The sequence below is a fragment of the Oryza sativa genome, chromosome 1 (assembly GCF_034140825.1).
Source record: "Oryza sativa Japonica Group chromosome 1, ASM3414082v1".
NCBI classification, from domain to species: Eukaryota; Viridiplantae; Streptophyta; class Magnoliopsida; order Poales; family Poaceae; genus Oryza; species Oryza sativa.
In genome coordinates, this window is record NC_089035.1 from 26,495,696 (window position 1) to 26,511,435 (window position 15,740).

The window sequence follows — 15,740 nt, forward strand, 5'->3', positions numbered from 1 at the left end:
GGAAGGCGGGATGAGAGGCGCGGGAGCGATGGAGAGCTCGGGAGGGCTCGGCCGAGAAAGGAAAAAGAGAGAGGAAGGTGCGGGCGTGCTTAAATAGGAGGGGGGCGGCGAGTCGTGGCCGGGAACGGCGCAATTTTGCCGGAGTAGTGGAGGAGGTGGAGGAGGAGAGAGAGAGTGGGGAAAAGAGCAAATCCCCCGCCGTTTGCGGGCGCGCGAGCTAGCGGGAGGTGAGCGGCGACGTGGGCGTGCGGCACGGGCGGAGTGGGCGCGGGAGCAGCGGGATACGCGGCGGCGTGGGCGGTGGTTTCGACGGCGGTTGGCGCGGGCGTGGGCGGCCGGAGGTTAGGGAAAGGGCTGACAGGTGGGCCCCACCTGTCAGCGCCCGAGAGGGAGAGGGAGGCCGGGTGAACTTCGGGAGTGGGAGGGAGGAGCGGGCCGGCGCGGGAGGAAATGGGCCGGCGGCCCAAGAAAAGGAAAAAGGAGGGAAAAGAAAAGATAAAAGGAAAAAGGATTTTCCCAGGGATTTAATATTGCACTTTGCTTATTTTAATTGATTAAAATTATTTCCAAGGCTCTGAAAATTCCACTAAAAATCCTGTTAGCATATTTTGACATGTAGAATCCAAGAAAAATTCCACATGCCGATTCCGATTATTATTTGCATTTATTAATTAGGGATTCATCTCTAGGTTAAATTAAACAATTTCTTCGAACGATTTATTTTATGAATTTAGAGCAAGGGAGGGGAACTTCAGGGCGTGACAGTTATGGATACCACATATCTAATAGTAGTTGACTAAACTTGGTAGGGCCCACCATAAAATATGTCTTATACGAAATCATACCTTATATATAGAAGGAGTTCCACCTTATATATAGAAGGAGTTCCTGATAAGGAAGGACGAATAGAGTTCTATATGGAAATGACAAGAACTACTCGGATCGTATCCATACTTGTCTTTCTAGTTTTACTTGGACAAGGGGTATCTATGAATATAAATACAAGCCCCCTAGGAGGAGAGAAGACACCCACCATGGAAGCCACAACAACATATCAACACACAAGCCAAGATATGCCGCCAGATCTCGACATCAGAGATGAGTCTAGACATATCCCATCTGGTGCCTTGCGGAGGCCGGAAAGAGGGATCTAGCGTCATCTCTGATCTCAACGAGTTCATATTCGAGAAGGAAGACTGCCCTGTCGTCGACTACGAGTTGGTTATCTAGCCGCCAAGTCGACGACAGCTAGATATGTTATCCCAAATATTGTACTTGTGTGATCCAGATGAATAAAAAGCAACACCGGCTTTGGCCAACAGGATGTAGGGCTATTACCTGTCAGATAAGGGGCCTAAACCTGTACAAAAATCCTTGTCTCCATCTCTTTTACCTCAATCTCGCATATACCCTGGTACCAACGATCCCCATACAATCCAAATACCATAGTCACGATCTCAAACGTCGACAATATTATAATTATATACTATAGTTATATTTAAAAAGTTGGGGGAATAACCAAAGTGGTCCTTCAAGTTTCATGCAATGATCAGTTTAGTCCTTAATGTTTCAATCTGTCCATGTTAGTCCTTCAAGTTTTTATTTTAATTCAAACTTATCCCTGAACCCACATAACCAACAACTCTCTTGATAAATGACACTTATACCCCCTCATTCGCATATATAAGAGAAAATTTGCATGCAATGAATTCTTTTTATAGATAATGCATAACAGTTTATGTAAACCAAAAATAAATCATGTACTTGCAAGTATATACGATAGCCATTAGGCTCAAGTTTCATGTGCACATGTTGAAATAATAGGAAGTACATATGCAATGTTGTTTATTTATTTGGGTTTTTCTTTTTTCTACTATATAGTTGTATACAAATTAAGGGCAAAGGGGACTTTTTCTAATAGAATTGTTGACTAGAAATAGCCATATTTCATATTAAGTGGGCCCAAGGATGATTTTAGGCCAAAACAAATATTTAGAGGATCTATGTGGACAAAATGAAATATGAAGGACTAAATTAGCTATTCACCCTTAAAAGTTTCATTAAAAAAACTTGTAGCATTTTTTTAAGATAGTCCATTGAATTTTACCTATGTAAGAATCACACCCCGGGCCGCTCAAAGAGAAAGACATTGTCGATAAATTCCTGATCCCTTGCTAAACCCTTATTAAAAGTGTAGCAAGATGTACGCCATCGTGGGCACACGAATTTCAAACCTGGCGAATGGAATAAGGCATCAACAACTCCATCACAACAAGGACTTCCTGAGGAACATATACACACAAGACACAACCATTGTGTGCACACCAACTAATAAATATAAAAAAATCAAGAAAAAATTATGCATATAAGTTACAGCTATATGTAAAGTTTTAACCTCAAATTCATTATATTTAGCGATAACAAACAAACATTTAGACTGTTTTAATTTAAGACTATAAATGAAAATCTGTAAGATTTTTTTTCTCCCTATGTATGATGAATTTGAAGATGGGATTTTACACGTAAATATAATATTATTGACAATATATGTACATCTTTTTTTAAAAAAATATGACATTTATTAGTTGGTGTAAACGGTACGTGCACATGAAGACTTCCGTGTATAGGATACGTTCTCTCCATAGTCACCTCTACTTCATATTCATTGAATAGGATAACTGGATCATTCTATTTTTTTTATTTATGTTTCTATACTTCGTTCATTTGAGTCCTTGACTACTTTAAAATGTTTACAATTCAATGAAGGCACATTAGATGACATGAGACAACATATTGGCCACATGGCTCAATGGTTTCCATTTGTTTCGTGTATAGAATGTATTTTACAATTTTTTTGGCATGATTTTTTTCTTTGATCTTCTGAATGTTCTCATTTTGTTTTTGAAACTTTTCATGCATGGCCATATTCACCATATTTGGGATTAGAATACATATCCCAACTTTAGGTACATCCCTATATAACATTTTCAAAATGGTATACAAATAATCCTGAAATAATTCTGGCCAACATCCTACCGGGTGACTCGTGACCTCATCAGCGTCATGTTAGAACTGAAGTTCAACAGTGCCACAACCAAACAGTACGGCGACCTGTGACGGTACACAACGAACTTGTAGTCTTGTACACATGGTAGTGATGGGCACCGCGTTAGGACAACATGGCGTGCAACAATGGTAAAAGTACTATATGAACCCGCGAATTGCAGTGAGAGATTCTTGCTAACAGCTGTATTGAACTTGATAAAGCAACTGTGCTAAAAGTACTGGATAAATTTTGAAATTGAATAATCAAGGACCTTGATTGCTACATATCACTAAACAGGTAGCGTAAATTTAGAGACTTCACTACCATACACAACTAATTTTCTGCTATTTGATACTCCTAATTGATACCGAGACCTAAAGAGTAAAACAGCTTCATGCTCACTATTATCAGACTGGGAAATAGACAAGATTAATGAGTTAATTCATGCATATGTTGATACATTGTTATCACTAGTTACATGATCTAATCAGTGACTAAGTCTCCTATGCTCGGCTAAGAATAAAGTATAGGGTGACAGTGAAATCCATCGACTAAAATCAGGAGCTGAAGTCAAATATATCTTAGCTCCTCGAAAAAATCAGGGGAGAGATTTCAACACAACATGGATCCCAACAAGGAGCCGAGAAAAACTGTGGCTACTTAAATATCTAATTCATTTATCTGCCCTTCTTAAGTTTAGACTATATCTACGTGCTGCTATATGGATTGATCACCTGTACAGTAAGAGATACTTATGTTTTCAATTGAGCAATCTTATGCGGCACCCCATCAGCTGCTTCATTCATATATTCTGACATAGATTCTTCCTGCATACATCAGGGAAAAAAGCTGAAGTTAGAACATTTGTTACCGCATCAGGGGAGAAATTAAGAAATTAACACGAGTTATAAATATGAAACTCCGAAGGATTTGAAAGTGCTGATGGATGATGGATAAAAGTGAGTTTATGACAATTATTCGAGGGCAGAAATGAATGAATTAAAAATTAAAAGGTTGATAAGTTGATTTTAGAAAGGTCTCTTAAGAAATGTTGATAAAGAAAGTTTTTGCAAACATCATACTGTTTAGGAGTTTGGGAAGCCATGATAATCCGGTGGCCATAATCATAAAAGACACCTAAACATTCAGTGAATCTAGAAGCATTTTTCTGAAAGTTAGGAGCCACTAGGCCATTGGGATGGTAAATTGGCTCCACTGAACAAACAATTTGTTCTAAGCAAGGCAGCCAACAAAAACTGTGCAAATTCATGAAGGAAAGTTTTGATGTAATGAGCATGGGATTCTGTAAGTTTTAACAGAGTCGGCTATAAAGTTCTACATGGGTATCTGCTTTTATAACCTTCAACTGCACTTCAGACAGGCACATTCCTTTTATAACCTTGTGATTTAAAAAGTGGTACATAATCAAACCTTTTGACTTAGTAACTGACAATGTACATAATTATGCTTACGATTATTTGCTGCATGAAATCACTTACATCTTTTTCTCGCTTTTCTTTTATGACAACACACTGGGAAGCACCGATGCTTTCGCTCTTCAGGAAGTTACGAGCACTTAAGAGTGGCTTGTTCAGTCCATCTGTCACTGATGAGTGCCCCGGTTGCTCACCTACATGCAACTTTATGCAGTAATCTGCAGTTGGATCAGGTTCATCACCATTCCTAACAACTCTTTCCCTGAAACGATATGTGAAACAAATTAGATCAAGAGAAAAAAGACTGAAAGATGGAAAAGGCCGGGAATGTAAACCATTTTCACTATCTATAAAAATTGTATTATTGAAGGCAGTGAATTTTAGTTGATGTCTCAACAAGGGAAGCACTCTTAATACTCCCCTTTGTTGCCATAGTGCTTAATGACATTAATATATAACGTCAAAAGTGTTTGTGTTTGATCCACCTCATAGGCATGCAGACTACGTCTTGTTCATATAGAAAAGTATAAACCAATGAACTGTGGAATTTCACTTTAGTGAAATGGGGCACGATAGGTTTTTTCTACTTCAGAAAAGAAAATTGTCTTCAGTAGAAATATGAGACAGAACTATTGCCTTGGTAAAGAAACATGCTGCCTTAGCTGCGGGCTAGTCTTGTCACCCTGAGCAACACCTTCTTCTAGATGAGCAAATTGCCTCTTAAAACGATCCACCCCACTGTCAACAGCATAGCCATCAGTTTATTTGCAACATGTCCACAATCAATAGTGTGTGTGAATGAAAAAATGAAGTATGATAAGTCACGATTGATTGCAGTGTGTATCACTATGATTAAAATGAATAAATGAACTGCATACAGTTTACAAAGATAGTGGAAACTGTTGGTAACATTATATAGTGCATCCGACCTGGGGTACAAAAAGTTTGACTGATCCCCACCACGAAGATATTTCTGCATCATCTGAGGATGGTACTCTAATATCTAAAGATAGAGAGAGAGAGAGACACCATGCATAAGAAAAGACTATTACCAAAATCCTCATGGTAGAAAAGATTAGCAGTACCTCTCTGTAAATTAATTCCCGGACATCATCTTTTGCTAGCTTCCTTCTCTCAAACTCAAACTCGAGTTTTGAGATGGGTTGTGCTATGGGTTCACGTTCCGAATTTGCCAATCCAGTAAAGTATGGATCTGTTAAGGCCTTGACACATAACTATAATATCAGTATAATGGATAACGAATATTAGAATAACATTTTTGAGCAATTGCTCTATGCTGGCTAGTAGCTACATTCCTACCTCTGCAGCAGTTGGCCGATCCTTGGGATCAAAAGCAAGTAACCGTTCAAGCAAATGGAGAGCCATTGGGTCTGCACCAGGAAATTTCTGAGAAAAAGGCACTCGAGGCTTTTTTCTCATGTTGCCCAAATATCGTCGAGCTTTCTCATTCCGAATCTACAAATAGTATCAAAATTTGAAGTATAATTTCTAAAGGTACTTCTTCAATTGTAAAACTGATTGTTGGAAGAAAACAGTGGACACATAATGTGTTCTATTGACTTTATTCGGTCAATGTTTTAGAACTTTGACCATCAACAGCTCTCAAAATATTTAGTTTGAAAACATAAAAATCATATGGGTAGATTTTTCTTTATAAGTACGTTTAACAATATTATAATTTTGTTAGATATTATCATTACATTCTAATAGAGAAATAGTGGTCAAAGGACCTATAGAGGGAGCTTTTAGCAACCGCAGTTTCTCCAAGAATTAAGAGCTCCCTAAACAGTCTAGATTGCCACTCAGATTCTAAGAATCTGTAGTTGTAGAATTCAAAAAATGAATTAGAAGCCTTAAGCTGGGTTTAGCAGCTTCCCCAGATTCTCAGAAGCTGGCTACCAACCAGTAAATTCTTAGAATCTTAAGCTCCCCCAAACATGGCCTTTTGAACACCAAATACCGAATAAAGTCAACAATGTCATATATTTAAATATAGAGGTTGTATCCCCATCATCGAACTCATCCTACAATTAATTGATAGACTGATTAATATTAAAAATCAAGGCTAATGTATTCAAAATGTAAATGCAATATAAATTTCGGATTTGTTCTTCCAAGCTTCATCTTCACCATTTGTGTTCTTGAAAATAGATATGTAGTTTTGGAGAGCTTAACATCAACCCTGAGCCAGTTTTCTAGTATAATCTCCAAATAAACTGAAGCAGTGGAAAAAGGCTTATAAGCTAAAGCCTCAAATGAACTTAAGTATTGGAGAAGCCAACCATGGACAAACATGCCTTAAAATATTGAAGATAATTCATTATAAACTAAGTAAACGCTTCACATCGAATTTACAGTGGTTGGTTTACATTTATACTTTATATAAAGGTAGATGTTTCACCTTATGAGTATTTCAATATTGATAGGGGTGCAGATAGTTTGTGTATAATAACACCAGTACAAGAAAACTCCATCACTACATTATCCTAGAGACAAGAGCCAAGCCATTCTCAGCATTTTTGAAACTACTTATGCAGCCTGAGTATAACTAAGTTATTTCCAATAAATATGTGATGAGTGAACTGTTTGATGTGTCTCACGAACCTCATGTGTTCCATACAGCGCGAGTAGAAAGTTTCTAGGACCACAGACAGATTCACCTATGAACTAATTGGCTAAAACATTGTTCAGAATTCTCTACACAGCTTGCATTGAAGTAATCATCTTTTAGGCTGTCATGATAGAAAGTAATTTTGCTGATATTTATATAAATTGTAGGTTTAAATATAACAGAAATGCCCGCAGCCCGCTAATTTGAACCTCCTAAAAATGTCCGGGTATAAGAAATGATAATGACCATCAGTAGGAAAAAGGTTAAATGAAATTGCATAGAAGACAGGCTCCAACTAATTGCAGATTTGCAGGGAGACTGGGAAAGTGAACCCCACCCTGGAAATAGTTTCTCCTGAAGGAGAGCCAAGTAAGTCGGTCATGAGATCCAATTGATGTACCACATTCTTTCCAGGAAAAAGTGGCTTTCCCATAAGCATTTCAGCAAATATACAACCGACGCTCCAAATATCAATTGCAGGAGTGTACTGCAAAAAACACATTTGAGTTTAGTATGGTGCAAGTGCATTTGAAATTATCCAAATTGGTATGCTAAGCATATGTATCGATAGTTCAAGAGCATGGCATTATTTTGTAACATAAAGGATTTAATGTACGGCATTAACTCAATAATCTCGGATGGGGATAAAGTAGCTCTGAAACGAAATGACCAGGTTGTGTAAAATTGAGCAGAAAATTCAGGCTTTAGCATGACGAAAATTTGCAGACCTTTGAAAAGAAAGAGCCGCACAACTCTGGAGCGCGATACCATCTTGTTGCCACGTAATCCTACGACAAAAGGACCACAAAACGAATTAAAATTCAAACTATGATGGGTGCTTAAGGGCTAACACAATTCTCAACATATCTGACTGTACTAGTACTAGGATTGTTCTTTTACCGTCCAGAATATCGCGGACGGAGTGTCGTCGAAGGACACTCGAGCAAGGCCGAAGTCACAAATCTTGACCTTGCAATCAGCATTGGCAAGAATGTTCTTGGGCTTGAGGTCCCGGTGGAAGACGCTGGCGGCATGAATGTACTTCATCCCACGAAGCAGCTGGTAGAGGAAGAACTGGTGGTGCTCGGGGGTGAGGTCGTCGTTGGCCTTGATGACCTGGTGGAGATCGGACTCCATGAGTTCGAAGATAATGTAAATGTCGCGAAACTCGCGGCGGGAGGGTGGGAGCATGATGTGCTTGATCTCGACGATGTCCGGGTGGCGCAGGAGGCGGAGTAGCTTGATCTCGCGGAGGATGCGGGTGGCGTCGGAGATGTGCTCGAAGACGTCGTTGATCTTCTTGATGGCGACGCGCCCGCCGGTGTGAGTGTCGACGGCGGCGGCCACCACGCCGTAGCTGCCCTTGCCGACCACCTCGGTGACCTCGTACCGGCTCGCATCGCCGTACTCGCTGAAGAACTCCGGCTCCCCCGAGCCCTGTGCGCGCACGACGGAGCGAACCGATCAGACCCGCGTCCCGAACAACCACAAAATCGCAGCGATTTGGGGGGCACGGTGGGGTCCTAAGCCCGCGCACCTTCTTAGCATCCATGGCGCCGAGCGCCCGACCCTGTTGCGCCCCCGTGTGCCCCTCCGTGGCCGCGCTCCCCCTCCGAATCCCGCTCCTCCCGCCGCCTCCGCTCTCTGGTGCTGCGCCGCTGCCTGTAGTGGCGGTTGGGGATGCGGATAAGGCGAGGGGGCAGAGGGGAGGTGCGATGGGAGCGGGCATGAGGAGCCATATGCGTCGTGGCGGGCGAACCGGCGAAGGGAGCGGCGGAACGGGAGCGCGCGCTGGCAGTGGACGCCCGATCACCGCGGGCGCGCAGGGCGCGGGCGAAGGGGGAGAAGGGAAGCCGAAGGTCCCATGGCGTGGGTGTGCTCGCCTTCGCGGCCGTCACGGGGATGTGCGGGCGGCTCCGGCCTACGTGGGCGTGCCGGGTGCACGGCAAGGGAAGCCTCCTGATTTGGGCTAGCAAGTGAATCTAATGGGCAAGAGACTGGCTAAGCCCAGTACGCGGCCCTGTTAGGCCTGTGAAAACATGCGAAGGCTTCTTCTGCAGTTGTACTGTGCTCATCGGCGCCACACGTCGCGGTGCATGCCGTTGCAATACCCCGGAGCTGCCACACGTCGCCGGTCATTACGAACACGCACCTTTAACCTCCCATCGTCATCCCACGATCACCGATTCACTCTCCTAGTCCTAGAGTCCTGGTCCATCTTTCTTGGCTTCTTGATATGGCAGACCGACCACCCGCCGCGCGCGCAGCCTTACCCGGTCCGCCCCGGCCGCTGCGCGGCCAAGCGCACACGGACCTCCCGCTCCGCCGGCGCATCCAGCATCACGCGTACGACTCCGCGAGGCTCGTCGGTTTCCTCGCCCTGGCTGTCACCCTCGCGGCGCTCCTTGTCCTCGCGGGCGTCACGCTCACCGTCGCCTTCGTCGCGCTTGTCGTCCTCAGCCCGCTCCTGCTCCTCACCAGCCCTCTCTGGGTGCCGATGGCCGCCGCGGTCTTCGTCTCCGGGGCCGCCTCGATCATCGGCTGGTGCCTCGCCGTGGGCGCGGTGGCGGCCGGCACGTGGGCGTACCGGTACTTCACGGGGCGGCATCGTCGACCCGTGGGCGCACACCGGGTGGACTACGACGTCGGCGCGGGCACCGCGAGCGGCTGGATGGGCTACTACGCGCGGGAGTACGGCGCGCGCCCCCGCGTCCACGTGAAGGACGCCGCTCCCGGGGCGTAGGCGGCACGCGGCTCTCCTTGCCGCGTGTGGCGTCTCGACTCTCGCGGACGTACTCTCGGTGTCGCCGTGCGTGTCTCCATGCCATATGTTTTGTAGTGTCACGCCTTGAGCGCTATATATATTGCAAGTTTGCAACTATAATGTGGCGTGATGTGGCTGGTTAGATTGGCGCGGTCTCGATCGGTTGGGGATGATCCTTTTGACCTGTTCGGGTCTGGTTAATTACCAGCATATATAATTGGTGTCCCGTGGCGGCTGGTGACCGACACAGTGCTGCCAACCTGCATTGCCAGACTCGATGGGTTAACTACATGCTGGGAAAGCAGCGAGAGTAACCTGTGCTCGGTCGTCGCATCTGTGTCCTGTACACTCGATCGATGGACGGTGCTATTTGTTATGGGCACCTCTGAATCGCAAACAAGACTGAAAAAACGGAGAAATAGGGAAAATATATGATTCTGATAAAAATATAAGTATAAAATAGATGATTGTTAAATATATAAAAAACATAGGAATGATAGTTTGATTGAGCCATAGAAAAAATACAGAAATTTGAGTAGAGATAAAGACTCAAATAATTCTTTCTATAAGGTTCTACCTTATGTTAAATTTTCTCTAAAATTTACGTGGAAAAGATATTCCATAGGAATTTCGTACGATTCATTTCTTCGATTCAGAGGGTAATATAGAAAAATTTTTATAGAAATAACATCCTTTAAAATTCGAACTTCCTTTCAATCAAATGGCCTAACACTTGACAGCACGCAGCTGCTGCCTGCTATTTTAAAGCCTGGTGCAGTTTCGGCCCATTAAGGCCAGTGGGCTGTTTTTCGGCCTAAGTTTGGAATATAGACATGGATAAGCCTACCTAAGATATTTACTACTCTATTTTTTTTCTCTTAGTTAAACTTTTAAAGTTTAATCGAGTTTGTAAAATAATATACTAATATTTTTAATAATAAATAAATATATTATTAAAATATATTTTATACTAAATTTAATGAGACTAATTTGGTGTCGTGGATGTTGCTAATTTTTCTAGGTAAATTTTGCTAGAGGACACTGCTAATATGTGATTTTAGCCTTAACACACTGCCCAAACTTACATTTGCGGGAAAACACTCCATAAACATGGTAATTTACCAATGGACACCGCGCCGATCAAAATAATAATTTCCGATTGAAGAGGAGAGAGAAATCACGTGAAATGTCAAAAATGCCCTTGGGCCCACATGTCAGCTCTCTTATCTCTCTTCTCTCTATCCCCTCCTTCCAGAGTTCCGACAGCAGCGGTGGCGGGAGGGCGAGGACGGAGCGGCCATGGCGACGCGCGGGTAGGATGGTGGCGGCCTCCTTCCGGCCCAAAACTAGGCCGCTCTCGCGAGGTCCTCCACAACGAGCACCATCGCGCAGCCGCTGCCGCTGACAGCAGACCGGAGCTCCGCGAGTCGCTGCTCCGCCCCCTCCCTCGGCGTGCTGTGGAACCGGGACACGGTGAGGGTGACCACCTGCGCGTGTTGCCTCGCCGCGCCGCGCCTAATCCTTTCCACGGCTACCCGCGCCGCCGCCTCAGCCGCGGCAGCGCACTCGGCGAGCACCGGCTGCTGCTGGGTCTCGACGAAGCCCCACCGCTGGTGCACCTGGGCGCGCTTGAATGTGGCAATTGTTGACTGAGGGAGGAGGCAGAGCGGCGACTCACGGAGCTCCGGTGCGTCGTCAGCGGCAGCGGCCGCACGATAGTGCTTGTCTTGGAGGACCTCGCTTGGGCGGTCGAGTTCTGAGCCGGAAGGAGGCTGCCGCCATCCTGCCCGTGTGTCGCCGCGGCCGCTCCGCCCTCGCCCTCCCGCCACCGCCGCCATCAGAACGCTGGAAGGAGGGGATAGAGAGAAGAGAGATAAGAGAGCTGACATGTGAGCCAAGGGCATTACATTTCACGTGATTTTTCTCTCATCTTCAACCGGAAATTATTATTTTAATCGGCGCGGTGTCCACTGGCAAATTACCACGTTTGTGGAGTGTTTTCCCCCAAAAGTGAGTTTGGACAGTGTTTTAGGGCTAAAGCCACATATTAGCAGTCTCCAGTAGCAAAATTTGTCTTTTTTTTCTATTAGTTTTGGTCAAATCTAATGAACTTTGATTAAGAAAAAGTCAATATGAACGGAGAGAGTAGTATTTTTTAAAGAGGAATTATTAGCGTTCGTAGATCAAAGCAAAATTACAGTACTTCATCCTTGTTCCTGGTGCAAGGCTCCTAAATTCCAAACTATAGTTCCGTGCTTCCGTTTCCTAGTGGTTTTGTCCACAAGTGGAACTATGCAGAAGTGTGAAGAAAACAAGCAGTCAGGTAGCAGTGTAGCACTTGTCTTCTACGGCACTACCACAATCCATCACCAGCGCCACCTTCCCAGCTCCCAAGTCCCAAGTAGCCGCAATAATGGTAATCACGGCTCTGCAGCTTCTCCCTCCAATCCTTGGCCTTCCGGCGACGGCGAGAAATGGCTACGCCGTCAGAAGGCCACGGATGATGACTGTGACTTGCTGCAGGCACAACCAGGTACCGAGTATCTTGGCTTTGCCGGATCTCTGAAATTCCCTTTCCAGTTTCCACTGTTTCGTTTGGGATGAACTGCTTCCGTTTTCCGGAATAACATCGTGGGATGCTGGGATCCAATATGCATGAGCTGAACCACGAAATGTTCTTTTTATTAGCTAGAGGCCTAGAACGAGTAGGATAGGTTGATAGATTGGGGAAACAGGGGACTGGAGGTCATCTCTCATGAGGATGGAAAGATAGATCTCCCCTGTATGCGATGGGGCCTGGATGAGCAGCTGCTACTTTCAGAAGTACTTTGTATTAAGGCAACTTGCAAGAATCAACTGTAGGTTTTATATGCACAAGAATGTCAGATATGATGAACACGCTTCACTTCGGAAATAGTACTAATCAGAAGTAGAGCCGGGTGGTTCAGTGATGTTATATTGAAAAATGCTATGCCTGCTATGTTTCATCACCAATTGATGACCAGTTTCTCTTGTCATTTCTTGGATTTTTAAGCAGTACTTTGGTGCCTACATTCCTACAAATATGTCAAAAGCTGTTAATTTTTTTCTAGAAAAATATGTCAAAGCTATAGGTGCATACAATATGTTTTATTAGATTGATTCAGAACACTCAGGTATTGAATGGATTATTAGGTGCAAAATCCTGCTGTATTTTTATGCTGACAGGTTTAACATTTTTTTTATGTATGTATTGCACTGCATCTATGCATATTCAGTTATTCTACTATATATGTCCATCCCCTTGGTGGTGAAAATTAATTAATAGATGAAAGTTGGATAGTTCATACTTGGATGATTAGATCCAAGTTTGATAACGAAATCCTCCATCATAGAGACTATTCATACTAACAAAACAAACCAGTAATTGGATTTTGATATGTCCATGCATGTCAATCTTTGGTTATATAGGCCCTATTTGATTAACCGTGTCAGTTGGGTTTGTCGTTTTTTGTCGACTAACACTGTATAATTTTTCCTGCTCTACTATTAATATACAAGGCAAAGCTTTTGCCTTCCTTCAAAAAAAATGTAGGCCCTATTTGGTTAACTTTGTCTTCCATATCTTCAGAAACAGTGACCCCTTGAAGCTATACTCCTCTGCTTCTTGTAATCTAAATTATCGTGTTATATGGATTCTTCTTCAGTTCTGGCATAAACCGCTCCCCTGTTAATTAGCAATTTGTTTCCTGCAGGCAACCACTGTACATGAATCAAGGCTAACAAGCAGTTTATCCCGTAGAGATGCACTGTCATACATGTCGTCTGCGTTCATAGCAACGCTTCTGGTGGCTGGTCCTGCAGAAGCAAGAACCTCCAGGCAAGAGAACAAGAGAAAAGTAAGGGAGAAGCTGGAGAAGCTCCGGGAGAAGGCACTAGGCCCAGATGATAAAAATGGAGCCATCCGTAAGAAGGAATCTTTGGCGAACTTGTTGATTCCTCCTAAATTGGTCGAGGCTACCATTTGAAAAGCCATTGTATCGATGTGAACTTATATTCAGACGTTAAGGAACAATAATATGGAAGTCTGAATATATGGTGCTCCTCTGAACTGTTGTTGCCAACTCGCCATCACTCGTGTATGAAATATGATACTAGTTGGGATCTCAATCCAAATTAAATTATGCCTTTTCTATATCTTGACTCGTCCCCGTGTCTTATGTGACGTAGTAGAGCACCCAATTCGTTCACATCTTAAAACATAGGTACTGCATTACACCAGATAGCGATCAAACACATGGAAAACAACACTTACAAGTGTGTTTTCACTGAAAAGAGTACAGCACTGAGAAAAGATCAGCAACCGGCATTTGAATAGATAGAATTCGAAACCGTCCCATACATGAATGAATTTAAAAGTAAAAAACCAGAATCAGAAAGTTTTCATTACGAACAGCATGTAGGAGATCAGATCTAACTCGTACGGGCAAGGCAACTTGCACGAGTCGTCCCAGCTAACCGTCTCGAGCTTATTCAACACCCTGCGTTGTAGGTCGAGCAGCAGAGGACTGTCGCCCTCATCCCCCTCCAAAACGAGGGCGCCACTCCCCTCGCAGAACCGCACGAGCCACCTTCCTCTCAACCATCCGTCGCGAAAATCCAGGCCGCCTGATGCTATTCTCGCGGATAACGTGACGCAGCTCCCAGCGGCGTGACCTCCCTCGCGCGGTGGTGCGGAGTCTGCGGACCCACACGAGAATGCGGTCGCTTCCGTGGACGACCACGCTCAGCAATGCTGCGTTGCTCGTGCCGTCGTCCGCCGCCGCGGCCGGCGATAGCGCGAGGCACATGTTGTGCATCCCGGATTTGCACGACTCCGGGAGGTTCACTAGTGAAGCCTTCGGCTCCCCGCCGTCGCCTCGTCGCTTTAGGCTGAGGATGCTGTAACCCGAGTATTCGCAGCACAACCAGTAGACGGCGCCGCGCAGGACGACAACATTGGAGTCGCCGTCGGATAAGCAAATCCTGTAGATGGGGCAGGCAACGGGAGTGCCCCACTCGCGCTCGTCGGAGGAGAAGACTTGGAAGATGAGCGTCCTGGCAGGGCTCACTAGCAGCTGCGCGGCGAGCAACTTGAACGAGTGGGTTCCAATCGCCTGGTCGTTGTGGTTGACGTCGAGGAGGACGACGGTCTCGTCGGACACCTCGTGGGGCGGGAGCACCCAACGCTCGCCTGACACTGGGTTGCACACGGTGAGCCCGCTGTGGAGATAGTCTTGGTGGCCGATGACCCTGCACCGCCGGCGGAGGACTATGAGGGACCTGCGCGATGACAGGGGCAGGTAGGGACCAAAGATGCACGCGCTGTGGTTGGCGCCATGGTTGATCGGTGTCGCGGGCGGGACGAGGGCCAGCGATGTGGCAATGCTCGCGGCGCCGGCTGTATCAGGTGGCACCAAAGCCAGCGGGCTGCACAGGTCTTTTGCTCGGCGGTACAAGCCGAGGAGGAGAGATGGGACGAATCCGCATCGGGAATTGCCGGTGTCGTCCCCAGCATTGACAACGCGGAGGCGACGGAGGAAGGCCGGATGGAGGATGCGGCGGCGCAGGGGTTTTGAGATGGCACCGCAGCGGATGATCGTAGCAGGACTGCTTCTCGCGATGATCTCGAGGACAAGATCGTCGGGAAGAATTTGGTGCGGTTCGATCTCCATATCCATATCCATATCGAGTACGTGACGCACCACGATCGAGCGAGATAGACTCGATCTTGTACCGATGTAGTACGTGGATATATATACACACATTCGGTTTGTTTACGGTTCCTGTGAACAATAGGATTCGGATGCATGTACATCCGTACAGGTAACGTGTGAGCAGTTA

General features: G+C 45.1%; 3 protein-coding genes across 3 annotated transcripts; 1 reads left to right on the top strand and 2 right to left on the bottom strand.

Moving 5' to 3' along the window:
* Nucleotides 1–3,480: 3,480 nt before the first annotated feature.
* On the bottom strand, nucleotides 3,481–9,021 carry LOC4326567 (mitogen-activated protein kinase 16-like). The gene is made up of 10 exons (NM_001398035.1): nucleotides 8,652–9,021; nucleotides 8,015–8,551; nucleotides 7,843–7,902; nucleotides 7,452–7,601; nucleotides 5,803–5,958; nucleotides 5,568–5,705; nucleotides 5,412–5,485; nucleotides 5,119–5,220; nucleotides 4,546–4,744; nucleotides 3,481–3,873 (listed from the first exon to the last, which is right to left on the bottom strand). The coding sequence occupies exons 1-10, from the start codon at nucleotides 8,841–8,843 to the stop codon at nucleotides 3,799–3,801; spliced, it is 1,683 nt and encodes a 560-aa protein (NP_001384964.1). The 5' UTR covers nucleotides 8,844–9,021; the 3' UTR covers nucleotides 3,481–3,798.
* A 277-nt stretch (nucleotides 9,022–9,298) lies between these two features.
* On the top strand, nucleotides 9,299–9,998 carry LOC4326568 (oleosin). The gene has a single exon (XM_015793076.3). The coding sequence runs from the start codon at nucleotides 9,351–9,353 to the stop codon at nucleotides 9,855–9,857; it is 507 nt and encodes a 168-aa protein (XP_015648562.1). The 5' UTR covers nucleotides 9,299–9,350; the 3' UTR covers nucleotides 9,858–9,998.
* A 4,027-nt stretch (nucleotides 9,999–14,025) lies between these two features.
* LOC136357074 (uncharacterized) lies at nucleotides 14,026–15,571 on the bottom strand. The gene has a single exon (XM_066311816.1). It carries the CDS (start codon nucleotides 15,569–15,571, stop codon nucleotides 14,435–14,437), a length of 1,137 nt encoding a protein of 378 aa, XP_066167913.1. The 3' UTR covers nucleotides 14,026–14,434.
* Between the last annotated feature and the right edge of the window lie 169 nt (nucleotides 15,572–15,740).